Source organism: Cynocephalus volans, chromosome 9, assembly GCF_027409185.1.
Source record: "Cynocephalus volans isolate mCynVol1 chromosome 9, mCynVol1.pri, whole genome shotgun sequence".
NCBI lineage: Eukaryota > Metazoa > Chordata > Mammalia > Dermoptera > Cynocephalidae > Cynocephalus > Cynocephalus volans.
The window spans coordinates 72,899,301-72,917,619 of record NC_084468.1 but is presented as its reverse complement, the minus strand read 5'-3'; the positions used below and the strand labels follow the sequence as shown (position 1 = coordinate 72,917,619).

The 18,319-nt window shown below is 34.9% G+C and overlaps 1 protein-coding gene across 9 annotated transcripts in view; it reads left to right on the top strand.

Moving 5' to 3' along the window:
- Positions 1–18,319, top strand: part of WDFY3 (WD repeat and FYVE domain containing 3) — a 273,216-nt gene that overhangs the window by 219,572 nt on the left and 35,325 nt on the right. For all 9 annotated transcript variants that reach the window (XM_063108855.1, XM_063108859.1, XM_063108857.1 and 6 more), the window contains 9 exons: positions 770–823; positions 3,249–3,417; positions 6,452–6,615; positions 9,148–9,296; positions 10,386–10,506; positions 11,060–11,145; positions 12,733–12,813; positions 15,837–15,891; positions 16,174–16,293. In XM_063108855.1, the coding sequence (XP_062964925.1) occupies positions 770–823; positions 3,249–3,417; positions 6,452–6,615; positions 9,148–9,296; positions 10,386–10,506; positions 11,060–11,145; positions 12,733–12,813; positions 15,837–15,891; positions 16,174–16,293 (999 nt within the window). The remainder of the gene's footprint in view (positions 1–769; positions 824–3,248; positions 3,418–6,451; positions 6,616–9,147; positions 9,297–10,385; positions 10,507–11,059; positions 11,146–12,732; positions 12,814–15,836; positions 15,892–16,173; positions 16,294–18,319) is intronic.

Sequence of the window (18,319 nt, the reverse complement as noted above, 5' to 3'; positions counted from 1 at the left end):
TTGTCTATCTGCAGCTATCTGTGTGCTTACATTGCATAAGCCACACACTACAGCTCAACAGAAGTTGCCTTCTTGTTAATGAGGATATTATTATGAGAATAAAATATAAAGTGAATACTTAATTCTTTGAAAAGTGCTCTTTAGAAAAACTTTCAGTTTGGGGGCTGATGATCCAGTCTACCTTCTACTTTCAGCCTTTCTGGGATGGTATCTATAAAGGCAGTGAAGGAAATCGGTCCTTGTGCTTTTATGGGAGGGTGCTTTTTTCACTAATAAGCACTTAGTGATTTCTGTGGTATGGGGTATTGTAGATGATAGTTTAAACCAGCCAATTGCTCCTGTTACAACACAGATCTGGGGATAAGCACAGGGAAGAGAAGATAGAAGATCCTAGCTACCATTAGGTTCTGTCATCCAGATTTTATTTTTTTCTTTTTGAAATCATGTAAAAAGTTGCCTGTAACTCATCCAACACAGTGGCAGCCTGTGCTGAAGTTTTTTCCATGTGATTTTTAAGTTTGTCTGTTGAGTAGCACTGGGACTTTTGGTATAGTTAAATTTTACCATAAACTACTTTTGATCATTGAAAATATTATAGTATGCCAAGGGATTATTTAAGCAACTTAGGCTATCATGTTAATTTTTTGTTAGTGAATACATCTTCCATATTTCATACAGTCCTTAAGAAAATTTTATTTTTGTGTTCCTCTTTATGTTTTTTTTTTTTTTTTTTTCTCTGATGGGCCTATACTTAATACCCTGTTTTCAGTCTGAGATACCAAGTAAACAGCCTGAGACACCCGATGATATCATTCCTCAAAAGGTAAAACACAAATTACTGTAAAAGAATGCAAACTACTTGCAGTTTATTGTTTTTTGTTTTTTAGTGCATGGTAGACTAGACTAACTTAAAAGATTGGCTTTCAATTTATTCTTTCTGTAAGTTCCTTTGAGTTGAAAAGTCGGTTTCATTCATGCTGGGAGATGTTCACCTCTTTCTCGGCTCTTTTCTAATTAGCTCTTTCTACGGTTTGTAGGCTGCTCACTAACAGGCTGAGTATCCACTGCTCTCACTATGAAACCTGTATTGCTTCACACGTAAACTAACACATTATGAGGCATGTTAGTAATGGGCAGCCTGGCATCGTGAACTTTTTTTTTTTCAGTTACTCATTTAATTCTTCTAAAGTGTGTATTTTGAGAATGGAAGAGTCTCCTTTTTCAAAATTATTTTTTTAATTAGAAGGACCTAATGGAAACTAAGAGTGTATGATCACTTTTTAAAATGCAATTTTAATTTATTTTAATTGGTATAAAAGTTAAATCATTGTCTTCATTTTCCAGAAAGATTTAATTAGTACATAATTCAGTAAAAATGTAGTTATTTAGAACACAGAAATATACTCAAAATATTTACAGGAAAATTCTTGCAGTTCAGATTCAAATCAGTATATGAAGTCAGTAACCAAGTAGATGCTATCTCATATCTATTTAATTCATTGTCTTGCCCATCACTAACTATGCTTTCATCTTTTTAAATATTAGCAATTTTGAGTTAAAAATAATTGTCATACCTCATACAGAAGAATTGTTATGGTACAGTTTACTACCTATCCTTCATTTTGAGAAGTACTGCAATATTCTTATTAATGAACATTTTGTCCAACAAATTGTAATATTATTTTTCATCATTTAAATACTTTCTTATGTAACGTAATATTTTTCAGTCTACATTTGCTGTATCATTCCTCAGTTCACTTATAGCTCTTTATTCCCTGACTCTGTACCTGAAGTTAACAGAAGGGTAATGTGCCTTCAGTTAGGTTATCTTTTTATCTAAAAATTGGCTCAGTATTTCACCCGAATGGATACTTGTTTTCTACTTTAGTTGGAAATCACTTTTTTTAAAAAAGGTGTTACTTGAAATGAGCATTATTGTAGTTGATACATTTCGACCACGTGAGTTTGAAGAATAGGCAAATAGTAGAATATTTTTAACTAGGTATTATTATTCATTTGAATAAGTATATAATTTTTAGGAATTATATATATATATGTAAGGATGTATATTTTAGGAATAAGTATATAAAGAAGTAAATAAGTTTTTTATAAGGGGAATATTTTAAAGCATGTTTCAAATTCCATCTTTTTCTTAATAGTCAATCGAAAGTCTAGGTCTAAATCCGATTTGAACAACTTGCATACATATAAACTTTTCCCTCTGTAGTTTTAAATTTTGTGGGATATTTCAGACCTTAATTTCTCATTGTTTATGATTTTAAGGAGAAAAAATTTAAGTCAATTGGAGAACATGTTTTTAGAGTAAAGATTAATTATTCTGAAAAAGAAATGTTCTTATATCATATGCCAAAACATTAAATCTTTTCTTATGTTTCTAGGTAATTAATTTCTTCTTCAAAATGGACTTATATACGTACTTGCTAAATACATTTGGTTAGTAAGTTGTGGATCATAGTCTTTTACACAACAAAGAGAATGTTTTTTAGCAAATTGGAGACACTAGCCTGTAGTGGCAGGACAACCAGAGAGTGTCATCTGGCGTGAAACTACTTGATTCCATGTTGGGTCAGGACTCTCAGAAGGATTTAAAGAAGGCTTTGGCCATTTGCAGAGTTCCAGTGAAACCTTGGAACTTGGGAAAGAATTAAGCAGTTCTGAGTCTCTACCTCAAAGTATCTAAAGTAAATACTCACACAGATTATTCTGAGCGGGTGGCTCTTTAGGTCTGACCTACTTCCTTTACTTGCAGTAGAAGCAATGTTCCAGACTCCTCACAGACTAGATAGTTGCCTTCCAACTCAATGCTCTTCAACAGTGGGCATTCTCTTTACTGTATGGGCAGGTTTTCTCATACATCATTAAGGAGCCTACTGTGTTAATGTGAAAATGTTGTTTAGCTAGAGATTATTTATTTCTATTTTGGGAAGAACAAAAATGCTAATGTTATTGTCTGTATATTTTAAAAATCAGTGGAATTCAAAAATAAAGAAACAATGCAAAAGTCTGCAGATTTACTGTATATACATACAGTCTATTAAAAGCCCCTAAAAAAGGTAACACAAATCTTGACAGCATACCTTTCTTCGAGAAGCTTATAGAGGGTATGTCAAAAAATTCATGGAAAGGTTTATCTTTTAATTCAATTTTTCCATGAACTTTTCAAAGTACCCTTGTGTTTTCATTCTCGGAGGTAATTACCTGAGTCATTCTCTTCTTTTATTTCTTAGAAACCTGCTCGATACAGAAGAGCCATAAGTTATGACAGTAAAGAATACTACATGCGACTAGCCTCTGGCAATCCAGCCATTGTCCAAGATGCCATTGTTGAGAGTTCAGAAGGTGAAGCTACCCAACAAGAACCAGAGCATGGAGAAGACACTATTGCTAAAGTCAAAGGTCAGCCTTCCTCTTTGATTTTGATGAAAAATCATTTGGGAACATTATATTTGAATTTATATGAAAACATGAGCAACTGAACAGTAGGGCCAATCTTAAAAGTATGCAGGCATACTTTACCATCTCACCTTTCTTAAAGATTGATTTCTATATCAGAACTAAAGAAACTGGCTCTTCGTTATTGCCTGCAGGTGAATGTAATGTGCCTATTGGCTTAAGTTTTTATTGTATTTGTCAGAATGTCCAGTGGCACTTGATATTTTAAGTTAAGGCCCCAATAACTAAATAAATACAGTCATGCACCGTGTAACGACATTTCAGTCAGTGACGGACTGCATATACGATGGTGGTCAGAGCCATAGGCTCTACCATATAGCCTGGTATGTAGTAGGCTGTATCATCTCAGTTTGTGTAAGTACACCCTGATGTTCACACAATGACAAAATCACCTAACAACACATTTCCTAGAACATATCCTCACTGTTAAGCAACGCATAATTTTATTTATAAAATTAAAATGATTACCTAATGTGTCATTAGTGCATATTAGCCATCACTAAAAACTAATGGTCTTTCTTCCTATGAGCTGAAAGAGATCATGCCAAATCTAAACTTTAGGAGTTTGGTATCTGATGAATTGGACTAAATTGGCCATAGACTTTTGGGGGGTTTTCTGTTTGTTTTTGTTTGTTTTTTATAATTTTTATTGAATCAAAATTGATACATATTTTGGGGGTTCAACATTGAGATATGTTTATCAAATCAATATTACTAGCATATATATTGTTACAAATTATAATTATTCTTTATGGCCCTCGTCCAATCTCTCACCCTCCCTGTCTAATTACCCTAGATTTCTTCTCTCCCTCTGAAAGAGTAATGGTTACTCTGTTGATTTGTTGCTTAGATGAGAGGTGTGATCAGGTCCTCCAATATTATCATAGAGCAGATGCTTCTTCTGTTACTCTGAAATGGGCTTAGTGGAGAGAGACATCGTCTGATTTTCTTTATCTCTGCTGGTGACTCTGCTTCTGTCAATGTACTCCAATGGCTGGCGGGCCATCTGCCTGGTGTTTGTGGCATCTAGCCGCTTTCCTGGCAGCCATGGTTACTGTGGTGGCTGTGGTGGGACACCCACATGGAAGTGATGTTTTTGGCATGCTCTTTGGTGCTGGCGGTGTGCCTGGTTGTAGAGAGTGTCTGATCCCCGGCTCCATGCAGCCATAGACTTTTTGATCTGTACTTTTACATATGTATGTCCTCAGCCTGAAATGCTGTCTTCCCCCTTCGTAAAGCTTCTCCGTGATCTATACTTTAACAAATCATACTCCTTCTTGAAGATACTGGTCGAGTATCAAACCATCCTTCTCTGAAGACTTTTCCAACTCCTCTGTCCACCTGATAGCATTTCGCTCCTATCTCTAATAGCAATTTTAATGATTTTTAACTGCAGTATGTTTTTCTCTTTCTAATTTATGAGTTTTTCTCAGAGGCAGAGATCATTTCCTCTCATGTTATAGCTTTTTGCATGACTAGCACAAAATTTGATCAATATAGTTGAATAAGTAAATTAATCCATTGTTTTAGCTTTTTTAAGCCTCTGATTCACCATAAATTCAAAGGTCTTCGCATAATCTATAAATAAAGCCCTACAGTACAAATTAAGATATTTTAATAAAAGTTAGTTTAGAAATTAAAAGCTACTATTAGGGCCGGCCTGTGGCTCACTCGGGAGAGTTTGGTGCTGAGAACACCAAGGCCCTGGGTTCATATCCTATATAGGGATAGCCGGTTAGCTCACTGGTTGAGCGTGGTGCTGACAACACCAAATCAAGGGTTAAGATCCCCTTACTGGTCATCTTTAAAAAAAATAAAAATAAAAAAAAAAAAAAAGAGGGCCGAGCCCGTGGCGCACTTGGTAGAGTGCTGTGCTGGGAGCGCGGCAACGCTCCCGCCGCGGGTTCGGATCCTATATAGGACTGACCGGTGCACTCACTGGCTGAGTGCCGGTCACGAAAAAACGACAAAAAAAAAAAAAAAAAAAAAAAGAAATTAAAAGCTACTAGATTAAAAATTAGTTTTAGCTGGGTGCAGTGGCATGCACCTATAGTCCCAGCTGCTCGGGAAGCTGAGGCTGGAGGATCACGTGAGCCCAGGAGTTCTGAGCTGTAGTGTGCTGTGCTGATTGCGTGTTCACATTAACTTTGGCATCAATATGGTGATCTGCCAGGAGCAGAGGACCATCAGGTTGCCTAAAGGAAGGGTGAACCGGCCCATGTCAGAATTGGAGGAGGTCACAACTCCTGTGCTGATCAGTAGTGGGAATAACCACTGCACTCCAGCCTGGGCAACATAGCAAGAACCTGTCTCTTAAATAAATAAAATAAAAATTAGTTTTAAAATTGTTAGTAAATTACAAATTAGTTTCAGATCCAATTGTTTAAGCAACTAATACTATATTACCATTACAACAGAAAACATCATCTAAAATTGTGATCAGTTTCTCCCATTATTATAACATACCACGTTCTTGACCTTGGTGTTATAACACTGCACTCCAACCAAGTGAGCTAACCAGCCAGCCCTAACTTACTATCCTTATTTGTGACAGTGATCAATCATTTATTTATAGTGTCCCCTCAATGACATCTGCCTACAAGCAACACAATTCTCATCATTAATTATGCTAAGCTCTCTTTATCATCACTGTCATCTGCATTTATTAAGAATTTAGTATGTATTAAGCATGATCCTAATAAGCATTTTACATGAATTACCTCATTTAGTCCTCCAGCAATCTTCTACAATAGTATTCTTGTCCCAGTTTTATAGATGAGAAAACTGAGGTTCAGAAAGGGCAAATAATTTTCCATGGTCATGCAACTAACACCGGAGGCTCTGCTGTTAACCACTGAACTGAGCTGCCTTGCTATACCTTCCAGAGTTATCTCAAATTGGAAATGTATAGGAGGGACTGCATGAGACCAGGTGGCTTCTGCAGTGTCACATGGCCCTCTTGGTGGTTGTTCTGTAGGTCTGGTGAAGCCTCCTCTAAAACGCTCTCGATCCGCACCTGATGGAGGAGATGAAGAGAACCAGGAGCAACTGCAAGACCAGATTGCTGAAGGCAGCTCCATAGAAGAGGAGGAAAAAACAGACAATGCCACCTTACTGCGCCTGTTAGAGGAGGGAGAAAAGGTATTGTGCTTCTAAAAAGTAAAGATTGTATGTAAGTAGCATATCACAGGACGAGTAAATGGGATGGTTGTGGAAGATAAATATCTTAGCATCTGTAATGAAATACAGTACTAAGCAATCTTTTGGGTTCTCATCTTCAATGGTTTCTGACTTCTCTGAACACGTTAAACAGCATAAAGTTTCATCAATATTAATACAACATTTACAATACTAATTAATTGTTAATATTAATATAACTTAATAATTGACACCTAATTCACTATCCTCCTCTATACTGTTTATTAGAACACAGCTTTTGCCGTAATTCTCTATTTCAGATCCATGTAGACAACCCATTTAGTACTTTGGCCTTGTATTTTTTTCCAGCACCTCCATAATTCCAATAACCACCTACAAGCAGCTTCAGCCAATTTGTACCCTCACCTCCAGCCTTGTATTATTTAACCCCTGTTCTCTTTCACATGTGGAAGACTAGGTCGCCTTCCTATTTCCCTCGCAATCTCCTGCACCCTGCTGACCTCTCAGCTCATTTCACTGACTCTACCTTATAGCCTGAGCCCCTGCAGCATCGTATGCCTAACAGCTCATTGCACCTACCATGTTGTTTTTTAAATTCTGTGCTTTACTCATTGTTTTTTCTGCCAAAATGCCCCTCTCTCCTTCACTTGCATAATCTCTGGCCTAGTGACTCCCATGTGATATAATCCCATTTATCCGGATGTCTGTAATTCTCAAACATTGCAAGTTTTCCTTGACTGTCTTGCCAGTTTAGACTTGGTTAGGTACCCCTCCTCTATACTTTTATGCCTTGTATATGTCACTCTATATTATCAAGTCAATTATTTGTTCCTGTATCTGTCTCTTTCCCTAGATGGTGGGATCCTTAAGATGGGCACGGTTTCTTTACACAGTTCCCATTATTTTACAGAGTTCCAATCACATGATAGACATCTGATAAACCTTTCAATGGAGGAGTGACTGGTTGAATAAATAAGGGAATGAATTGAATGTGTGGTGAATATTACCTTTTTAAAGGATTTTCTTTTTGCCCATTATATTACATCTTGGTATAACCTTTGAGATCTTACCCACTAAGAAGTAGTAACTAGAAATTGGGGCATAATTAAAACAATTCTGTTCAAGTGTATGCCCTAGTTAATCTTGAATGACAATATAGAAAGATCATGTGACTATAAAAGTACATCAGATCTGAAGGAAGCACAAGAGAGGCTCCTGGGGTCTTGGGAATGTTCTGTTTCTTTGTCTAGATGCTGATCACATCATATTTTTAGCATTTGAAAAGTCATCAAGCTATGCACTTAGGAAATAAACATTTTCCTCTATGTGTGTATATATACATATATATATATGCAATACTGCAATAGATTTATTTAAAAAGTACATCAGGATTTTTCCTTTAACATTGTACCCTTTCATTATTGAAGTGGTTCAAATGTGGCAATGGAAATTGACTACAACTAGATATTTTAGAAAATCTGTTGTAATGCTTTCATTCTTAAAACTTCTAATCTCATGAGTACAGGTTTGCTCTAATTGCTTTAGGTTTGAATAGTGCAGGAGGTATGTTCAAACTCACATTCATTTGACATTTGTTTGACTCTGATTTGGTTGCTGATTTTTTTTCCTTGGCTCGTGTTGAGCTGAGTTTAAGCAAGAATTTTCAGTAAGAATTGAATACTGACCTTTGAAAAGAAAACAATACTTTCATTGAGAGATTTAGCAACTCTTCCTCCTATGAGGAAAATACAGCTTCTACCAAGCTTGGCTTTTTACAGTGGCACAACAGTCTGCCAGGGAGGCAGGATCCAGGTGGGGAATAAATAGGGACAAATTCCACATTTCCATTTCTAGGGGGTGTTATGGAAAAAGAGGAAAGTGAATTATGTGGAAGAGAAGACAATCAACAGTTCCTGACATGGTTATGTACATTATCTCACTTAACTCTCACAGCAAGCTAATGAGGTATATTAAAAATTTATAAATGAAGAGGCTCAGAGAAATTAAGAAGCTTGACCAAGTCTACAACTATTAAGTGACAGAACTGGGGATTCAGCCAGAGTTAGCAGGCCCTGCTCTGTCTCATCCTGCCTCACATAAGGCACATCCTGTTCTACTCTCCTTACACGTGTGCCTAAATTTCCTGTCCTGCCAAGCTTGTTAACATCCGTCTCCCTCCATGAGAGAAGGGACCTTATCCAACTTGTTCATCACTTGTAGAATCTAGCACATATGTGCCTGGCATATAGTAAGTACTCGTTGAATACTGGAAGAGATAGAATGGATGGGTGGGATGGATGGATGGATGGATGGGTATGAGTGAATGGTTCTTTTCTTTTACTGAAGTCAACTGCATACCAGACCGCAGTCTTGGCTGATTCTTCTTAACATGCTTAACTTAGGTTTAATATGCTTAGTTCAGGGGTTGCCATAACAGAATAACAAAAAAAGAAATTATCTGAATTTTTTAAAAAGCTGCATTAGTGAAATGTTTTGTTTCGTTTTGTTTAATAGATCCAACACATGTACCGTTGTGCTCGAGTTCAGGGCCTAGATACCAGTGAGGGGCTACTTCTTTTTGGTAAAGAACATTTTTATGTGATTGATGGATTTACCATGACAGCAACCAGGGAAATAAGAGATATTGAAACCTTACCTCCAAAGTAAGTAAATGAATGAAGAGACACATAGTACATCTATCTTTAGAAGTCAGAAAATACATTTGCATAGTTTTCTTATTTAATCCAAAAATTGTGTTCTGAGTAATGAAATCTCTCAGTTTGTGTGAATCTGTCATTATATATCCACAAGGGTAATACTCAGTTATGTTAATAAAGAAAAAATTTGCCTTGTTTATCATAATGAAAACTAAATAAATTTTATTTTTGTGCATTAATAACATCAGACTACTTGTACTATAATCTATATATTTATAAATCGATTCTGAATTTGTAAATTGTTCTTTTTTGAAATTATCAGTACGTGCACAGTTGTAGAGAAAATGCAGATTGCTGCCCAATACTCTTAATCAAAGAGCATTACCATGTGCTCTTGAGTACCCTGGAAGCAACGTGACAGAAGCACATGCAGGGATCAGCAGACTTGGTTTTATTCCTTTTCTTCTGCCAGTCCTATGACGGAAGTGATAGTGGGTAATGGAAAATTCAGGAGACAGGCAAAGCTAGAAGGAAGATAAGAAGCTTAAGGCTTACAAAATAGCAGGCCTTTTCTCTTCCTTTAACATTTGAATACCTAGCACTGTTGACTGTAGACATGGTCTTTGTACTTCACTCCTAGAAGATATTTCAAATATTTTCTTTCAACAACAATCAGGGCCACATTATGACTTTCATAGGCCCTTCCTCCACACAAAAATATTAAAAATTGTATTTGGTGACTATTGGTATAAATATAAATATACTCATACTGTATATTAAAACATTTTCTTCTGCCTAAAAGTTCTATTTTTTTCTTTTGATTTTAAAAGAAATTAAAACCTTTTCTTGGGTCTCAAAATGTGGTCTTGAACTCTGTGACAACTATGTCTGGTAGATATTTCTGTCTTGACATAAGGGGATTCCTTGTATGCCAAGGAGCTGACATATTATTCTTTTAAACATATTATTTTAACTGAAAATGCCAATATATTGTTCCCCCATCCTATTCATATGTTGAAAACAGCACACCTTTTGTTGAGCAATGAGTTTATCTCTTGCTGTGTTTTTATTTCCTTTTCTCTTGGCTGCCTATAGTATGCATGAGCCAATTATCCCTAGAGGAGCCAGGCAAGGTCCTAGTCAACTCAGGAGAACATGCAGCATTTTTGCTTATGAAGATATCAAGGAAGTACATAAAAGGAGGTATCTCTTGCAGGTGAGTTGTATTAGTGTAGTAGTAAACATTTTATCATATTCCTTTATTTGGAAGATGCATTATTTTAAAAGTAATATGTTCCATGAAAACCCTCTATAGGATTTGCATTCTTTTTTAGTGTATTCCTTAGATTTGGTTATATGATAGACAAACTCAGGTTACATGGATGCATACCACTGTATAATGCATCTTTTTTTTAAGAAAACACAACCTCAAATTCAGATACCTATGTTATCCATCTTTTCCTGTAGCTATACAAATCAACATTTTAATTGTTTTTTAATATAAAAATTACATCCTCACTATAATTTTACAAAAATATAATTTTATAATTTCTCTGTTTCTATTATTGTTTTATTATTAAGGATTTCTAAAATAAATTGAGCAGAATTTTAAGAATCTTAATCTGCAGGGGGTATTCATGACTAAAAATGTTCTTCCATCAACAAATTAACTCCTCCAACATTGTGGAAATTCATGCTGGAAAAGTTAATATGTAATCTTATTTGTGAACTTCTGTTTTTTCTTAATATTTTTTCTCTGATCATTTCAGCCCATTGCCGTGGAAGTTTTCTCTGGAGATGGACGGAATTACCTCCTTGCTTTTCAGAAAGGAATTAGAAACAAAGTCTATCAAAGGTCTTGTTTATTAAGAACACTTTATATGCTTTCATGGGAAGATATGAGAGGGAAAGCTAGTACCAGTTCAGCTAGTTTTTAAATATCTAGAATTTAGATTAGTGAGTCAATATCTTTGAAGAAAATATTTGTTTCATGTTTTGCCAGCCTCTTGAAACATGATTCTTCTAACTCGCTTGTATAATAATGCAGTTCTATTGTGAAATACCATTTTTCCTCCTGATAACTTATAGTAGAGATCATCAAAAGCTACTTTTATCACTAAGTCCTGTGTCTCTAAATATAAAAAAATGATGAAACTGTAGCTTAAAAAATAACACTTCAGGTTCAAAATAGGCTTTCTTCATATTTACCGAAATGAGGACAAAGCCATTCCTTGCGATTGAGTGCAGGCACTGAGTTCCCTTAGCATTTATATTCACATCAGACTCTTCTCTGGCCTAGGAAGGGAAGTTGGATACCTTCATTCTTGAAAAAGTAGTGTAGCCAAATAAAGCACTTAATCTAAATTAAGCATATTTTATCTTTGGCAAACTATAATTAAAATTTACCTTTTAAAAGAAAAACAATACATATCCATGGTACTTGAAGATATTTGTTCGATATGTGAATTATAAGACTTTTCTGAACTAATCATAGAGATAAGACACATTCTTTTGTTCTTTGAAGGGTGGTATATGTCTTGGCAATCCCTCTATTACAGAGAGTTTTGTATTTCCAATTACTTCCATGAGGAATAACTAATACCATGCAACAGTGCTTGTCATTGAAGTACAGCAGTTTTACCTGTGAGCACGTGGGAAATGAGGGTGGCTCTTCAAATAAAGTGTCTGTGGTTGTTGAGTGGTAATCCAAAACTCCTTTCCCATATGGGAAATGCTAAGTAAAGTGACCGAGATTCACTTTTCTTATCTAACTTTTTAAGTTCTAAAGGTGAAATTGTTTTGAGTGCTAGGAAATTATTTGCTGTTCATAACTAGAAACTGCTATGAGGAGGTGAGTTAGTCTTTCTCTGAGAAATTTCTGTGAATATGCCAAGTTCAAGGTCTATATCCATTGCAGGAATTTTCCCATAATTCTCTTTTGCCCTTAAAAAATTTATATCAACATTGTAAGTAACTCTGAAAAAAATTTATAACAGTGTCACATAAAGTTCCTATTTTGTATGTCCCTTCATTTGTTTAGTGATGTCTCTGTTCTATCATTTGTTTAGCTATCATTACTTGCTGTCATGTGAATGAATATTTAGCTGTTAATCACTCCTTAGGACTTCATTAAGTCGACTCAATTCCTACAAATCAGTGTCGCAAGGCTTTTTCTTCTGATAGCATGGCAGCATATGCAGAAGTCCAAAAGAATAGATTTTGCTATGAACCTTTCTGTTTAGTTTTGGAAGTTTTCATCTTACCCTTTTTTATAACCTAGAGAGTGTTCTAATTATTGTGCATTCCCTTTGCCTGCCATTTACTGGGTGATGGGAGGGTAGATGCAACAGTGAAGGTCTAGATGATTCATCCTTTTTTAGGCTTCCATTAGATCCTGACTGAGACTTCATTTGCAATTTTATGCTATTTTTAAATTTTCCAGGTTTTTGGCTGTAGTGCCATCTCTAACTGACAGTTCAGAATCTGTGTCAGGTCAACGACCGAACACAAGCGTGGAGCAAGGGTAAGTGGTTTGTTTCTTTCACATTACAGTTTAATGGTGAATTTACACCAAATTCATATCTGGTCAGTATTATCTAACATGAAATGAGAGTTATCCCCCTAGTAGTTGCAGAAAATTTTCTAAATACTGAAAACTGCAAGAAAGAAAATAAAAATGTGGACATAATAGCTAATGTTAAATCACTGCTCATATTTTGGTCAATTCCTTTCTAGTCCTTTAAGCATGAATGTATAGCCATGTTCATAATTGAGTTTATACTCCAAATACAAGTTTTTATTCTGCTTCTTTCATTCAGTGTTATATTTAAATATTTCCCTGTCTTTAAAAAATTCTTCATCCTTCAAGTTTTGATAAGTTGTGTTTTCATTTTTTATTAGGTTAAAATAGTTTTTAATTTAAGATTTTTTCTTTGACCTGTGTATTATTTAGGGTGTGTTGTTTAATCTCATTCTGTTTGGGGATCTTCCAGTTATCCTTCTGTTATGGATTTCTAGTTTAAGTTTATTGTGGTCTGAGAGCACACATTGTATGATTTGTATTATTTTTAAGTTTGTTGAAGTATGTTTTATGGCCCAGAGTATGACCCGTCTTGGTGATTATTCCATGTGAGCTTGAGAAAAATGAATATTCTTCTGTTGTTGAAGAATAAACAGTCTACAGATACCAATTATACCCTCATATCATTGAGTTTTACTATGTCTTTATTGATTTTTCTTCTTTCTGGATCTCTTTTTTTGTTTTGTTTTGGGAGGCTGGCTAGTAAGGAGATCTGAACTCCTGATCTCAGTGTTATCAGCACCATGCTCTGACCAGATGAGCTAACCAGCCAGCCCTGGATCTGTTCATTTTTGATATAGGATGTTGATGTCTGCAGTTGTGATGGTGAATTTATCTATTTCTCCCTGTGGTTCCTTGACATACAGTTGTTAGGCACATACACATTAAGAATTGTTGTCTTCTTGGAGAATTAACCCCTATCTTGTGATGTAATGCTGTTTTTTGTCCTTGATAACTTTCCTTGCTTTAAAGTCTGCTGTATCTGAAATAAACATAGCTATTCCTGCTATCTTTTGGAAAAAAAATAATAATAAAAAATAAAAAATTCTTCAGAAACATAACTATTTGCCATCTATTCATCATGTGAATAAAGAATCTGTTATCATACTACTGGAAATGTGATTCCTCATTATTATCCCTCATTACTAAGGGGACTCTATTTTGAGTAGAATCCCCTTAGTAAAATAAAGGGTATGAATTTCAAGGATCTTGATAAACAAAACCACCGATATCCATAAAAATTAAACAAATTTGTATTCCACCATTAGTGGATAAGGCTTTTTTAAATGTATATTTCTTTAATTACGAGTAAATTTGAGTTCTGAATAAGTTTGTTAGCCATTTTAAGTCATCGTTTTTAAATTACCCATATCTTTCACCCATTTTTCCTTAGAGTTCTTATTATCAATTTGTATGGGATTTTTCTATAGTAATGTATTACTCCTTTGCTTGTCAAATTTGTTGCAAATTGCCTAGTTTTTTTCTTAATTTTTTAATTGTTTTTTGACACTTAAATTTAAACTTCCGTTTTTATATATTCAAACCTATCAATGGTTTCCTTTGTGCTCTTTACAGCACTTTTAATCTTAGAAAGTTCTTCTGGATGATGTAGCCATTTCAAGAATCCACATACTCAGCTTCATTTACAGTCACTCAGTAACTGGTAGCCCTTTGTAATCCACTGGAAAAGAAGCAATGTTCTGAGGCTGCAAATAAATTACAGCATGCAAGAAAATGACTTAAAAATTTACAAGGAATTCTGTAATTTGTAAATAAAATTTGATACCAGTCTGCGTGCATCTAAATATATTGTTTGTATATTTCTCTTTAAGGCTTATTACCAAATACAAATGCTAAATATTTGTTTTTCCTAACCTCAAAAACATGTTTCATTACTAATCATTTGTGTGGTTAGCATAAATACAGGAAGTGAAAGGTTTCCTTAAAGCATATTGACCCTATTTTCTGCTTGTATTCAAATTGCTAGTACTTTTACCTGCCTGGATAATCTTAAACTTGCTATTTCATTGTCCTTGCTTCCTTCTGTGCAAAGTTGGAAGTTCTTAAAGAACTTTTAAGAGCTCAGAGGCAAAAAGCAGTAATTTATTTTCAACTTTAATCTCCTTTTCAGTTGTCCCCTTAAGTATAAAGTTGAGGAGTGATCATGGTTATTTTTCCACATAATAATGTGTGTATCCTGCACATTCAGTTTGCCTGATTGAAAGAATTTATGTAGAAGTGGAAAGTGTATCTGTACTGTTGAGCCAAATGTGTTTATGAACTAAGGCTTACAAATCTTTTGATTTCCTTTCAGATAATAAAATTTATCGTTAAATGCTTTCCTCCTGGATCTGTAACCAACTATTAGTTATCACTATTATAAAGCTGATAAACCTTAAATAGGGTTTTATAAAATACTGAGAAAGTCTGCTGTTTTAAAAACTAGTGTGTGAATTTTAAATGACCTGAACAGCAGTGACTTTCCTGTCTTAAAATATTCATATTTTCATTCACTTGTTGACTGTGTCTCTTAGGAGATGTACTATGTACTTATTGTGTTATCAGTTATTCCAATTAAATGTCTTAGGATATGTTTGCATAGGAATTATGGTAAAAATTAGAAGGTTGGACTACATCAATAGTTTTTCCAACTCTTTTGACCATAACCTACAATAAAACATATATACTACATTACGTCCCAGGATATTCAAACTGAGTCAAAAATTCACAGAAAATAATTTTTAATTATACGATACCTACTGATATTCTGTTTTCTTCAGTTCAATTCTGTTATTTCATATTTCAAAATGCTAATCATAACCCACTAAACTGATTTTAAGACTCAATAATAGGTCATCTGTAGTTCGAAAAATTTCTGGACCAGGCGACTTAAAGTTTTCAACTTTATAATTGTCACATTTAAAACTGTATTCCCTACAATTGATTTTGCTATGTATTGTTTTTAGCTCTGGGTTGCTTAGCACTTTGGTTGGAGAGAAGTCTGTGACTCAGAGATGGGAGGTAAGCTTAATGAATATGTAAGTTTCCTTAGTAATTTGTAGTTAGAGGATATAAACCATACAGTTAAAAGCACTTCAATCATCCATAAAATATATACCATAGGTAAAATGTTTTCTCTCTCTCTTTTTTTTTTTTTTTTTTAGGAAAAAAAGTGTTTTGTTGTTTTGAAATCTGTTAAACAGAAACTGTCCTTCACCTCATTTTGCATATAATACTTTTTAAAGTGAATGTAGTGGAAGTAATTGATTGCCCTAAAATAAATCTTTATTTATCTTTCCCCAGAGAGGTGAAATCAGCAACTTCCAGTATTTGATGCACTTGAATACGTTAGCTGGCAGATCATATAATGATCTCATGCAGTATCCTGTCTTCCCCTGGATCCTTGCAGATTACGATTCAGAGGTAAATCTCAAATCATTTTGCATAAGTGGAACACATTTTCAAAAATAATTCAAAGATACTGCAATTGCCTAAATTTTTTATTTGCTTTGTAGTTTAGTGTTCTCAGCAGGCATTTATTTCAAGAAGCTGAAAAGCATTTTAGCATAGACATATAAAAAGTTTGGATAATTGACCCACTTATTGGGTACTAGACGTTAATTTATTAGTTTCTATTCAGTTTCCTTAAGTGCTAATTAATTTGCATCCATTGGTGGATGTCAGAATCCTTCTGGTGGTTAGAATTTTTTGTTGGAAAAATGTGAAATAACTCTTCTGCAAAATATTCCTGCTACATAGAAGGATTTTTTTGTACCGTTCTAAGAACCCTTGAGAGAAGATTTTCAACAATTCAAAATGTATATGACTTGGAGTTCAAAATCAGCAGCAGAGACTGGAGGGCTGGTAGGGCGGAGACAGTGTGGAAGGGAGAGGCCCCTTTGACCTGCGAGGAAGGTGGTGTCCACTGCCCCGTTCTATATCCAAAAGCCCAGCGCCAGCACCAGCCGCAAGAGTCAGGAGAAGCCACGGAGATCCTGGATGCAGCGGAAGATTATGTTAAAGAGAGATGTGGAATATATTCAATGATATGTCAGAAGGAAAGCCAGATCAAGTTTTGGTTTGGGTTAGAGACTTTATAGTACAAAAAGCTGATGAAGTTGTTCAGGTGCATGCAAGAGTTCATAGAAGCACAGCTAAAGACTTGATCATCCCTACAAATTTGTGAAGAGGACAGAACAGACATTGCTATTCCACTTTATAAATGAGAGGACGGAGGTTCAGAATGATGAAGCTACTTGCCCAAAGTCGCATAGTAATTGGTGGAATACAAACAGAATCTAAAAGCTTCCTGAGACATCTCTGTCTCTTTAGCAGAGTTCTTTGCTTCTGCAGTATTTAATACATACCACATTACAGCATTTAATTGTGTTTTGAAATATTTTTATTATAGAATTAATATATGCCCATTAATTTTAAAATTATAACATTTTATACACATATCCCATTATTTTTAAAATTATAACATTTTATACACATATCTCAGTCTCTCAGGGTCACTATTCTTAAGAGTTTGTCTATTCTTCCATACTGCCCCCATAAATAAACAAATATTGAGGGACTTTAAGAAGTGTACTGGCAGAGTTCTAAATTTTTGAAAAATGCTGATTTGCCTTCCTGAAAGGTTGGGCCATTTATTCTACCAACATAATCACACTGTATTGTAATCCTTCATTTACATGTCCTTCTTCCATTATACAGGGAGCCTTTGTTCTGTTCAAATTGGGCACTTTGTTTCTGAGATATAGTTATTTAGCAAATTAAAAGATAGAATGCATGCTACATGTAAATCTGAACCAAAAGTACTTCCCGTCACACCCGTCCTTTCACTTTATCCCTCATAAAGTGAGTGATATTTCCCAATGGTTATGACAGGGATTTTGAAAAGATCAATCATTCTTAAAATTTAGAAATTTATTGGGCCTTTTTATTTACTAGGATTAGGGCTACTTATATTTTCAGAAATTTTATACATCACCATATTAGGGTGAAAGGTAATGTCCTCAGAAAGTTTTAGTCTAAAGAAAGAATGGAAATCTATTCTACATACATGGGTGTCATGGCTGCATTTGATGTGTGAATCTATATATTTGCATGTGTAGTTAACGTGCACACCTAATGCACATTTGGGTGAATAAATAAATCTAATAGAAAGAAAAGAGGAGATCAGGAGTAAAGATTGATAGAATGAAAATATTTTTTCTTTAAATCAATCAAGAAAATATAGATTTTAGAGAGATGTGGGAAGTCCAAAAAGAATGCAGTTTTGTGAGGAGAAAATGGGGAACTGTGTCAACCTATACTGTTTCACAGGGGCATCATGGGTCCCTTAACTGAATGTTCAATTCTCTACTTCCTTCTCCTGATGCAGTTCTGACCCTCATTCTGTATTCCCCATCTCAGGAAATCGTACCACCATCCAACCTGCCAT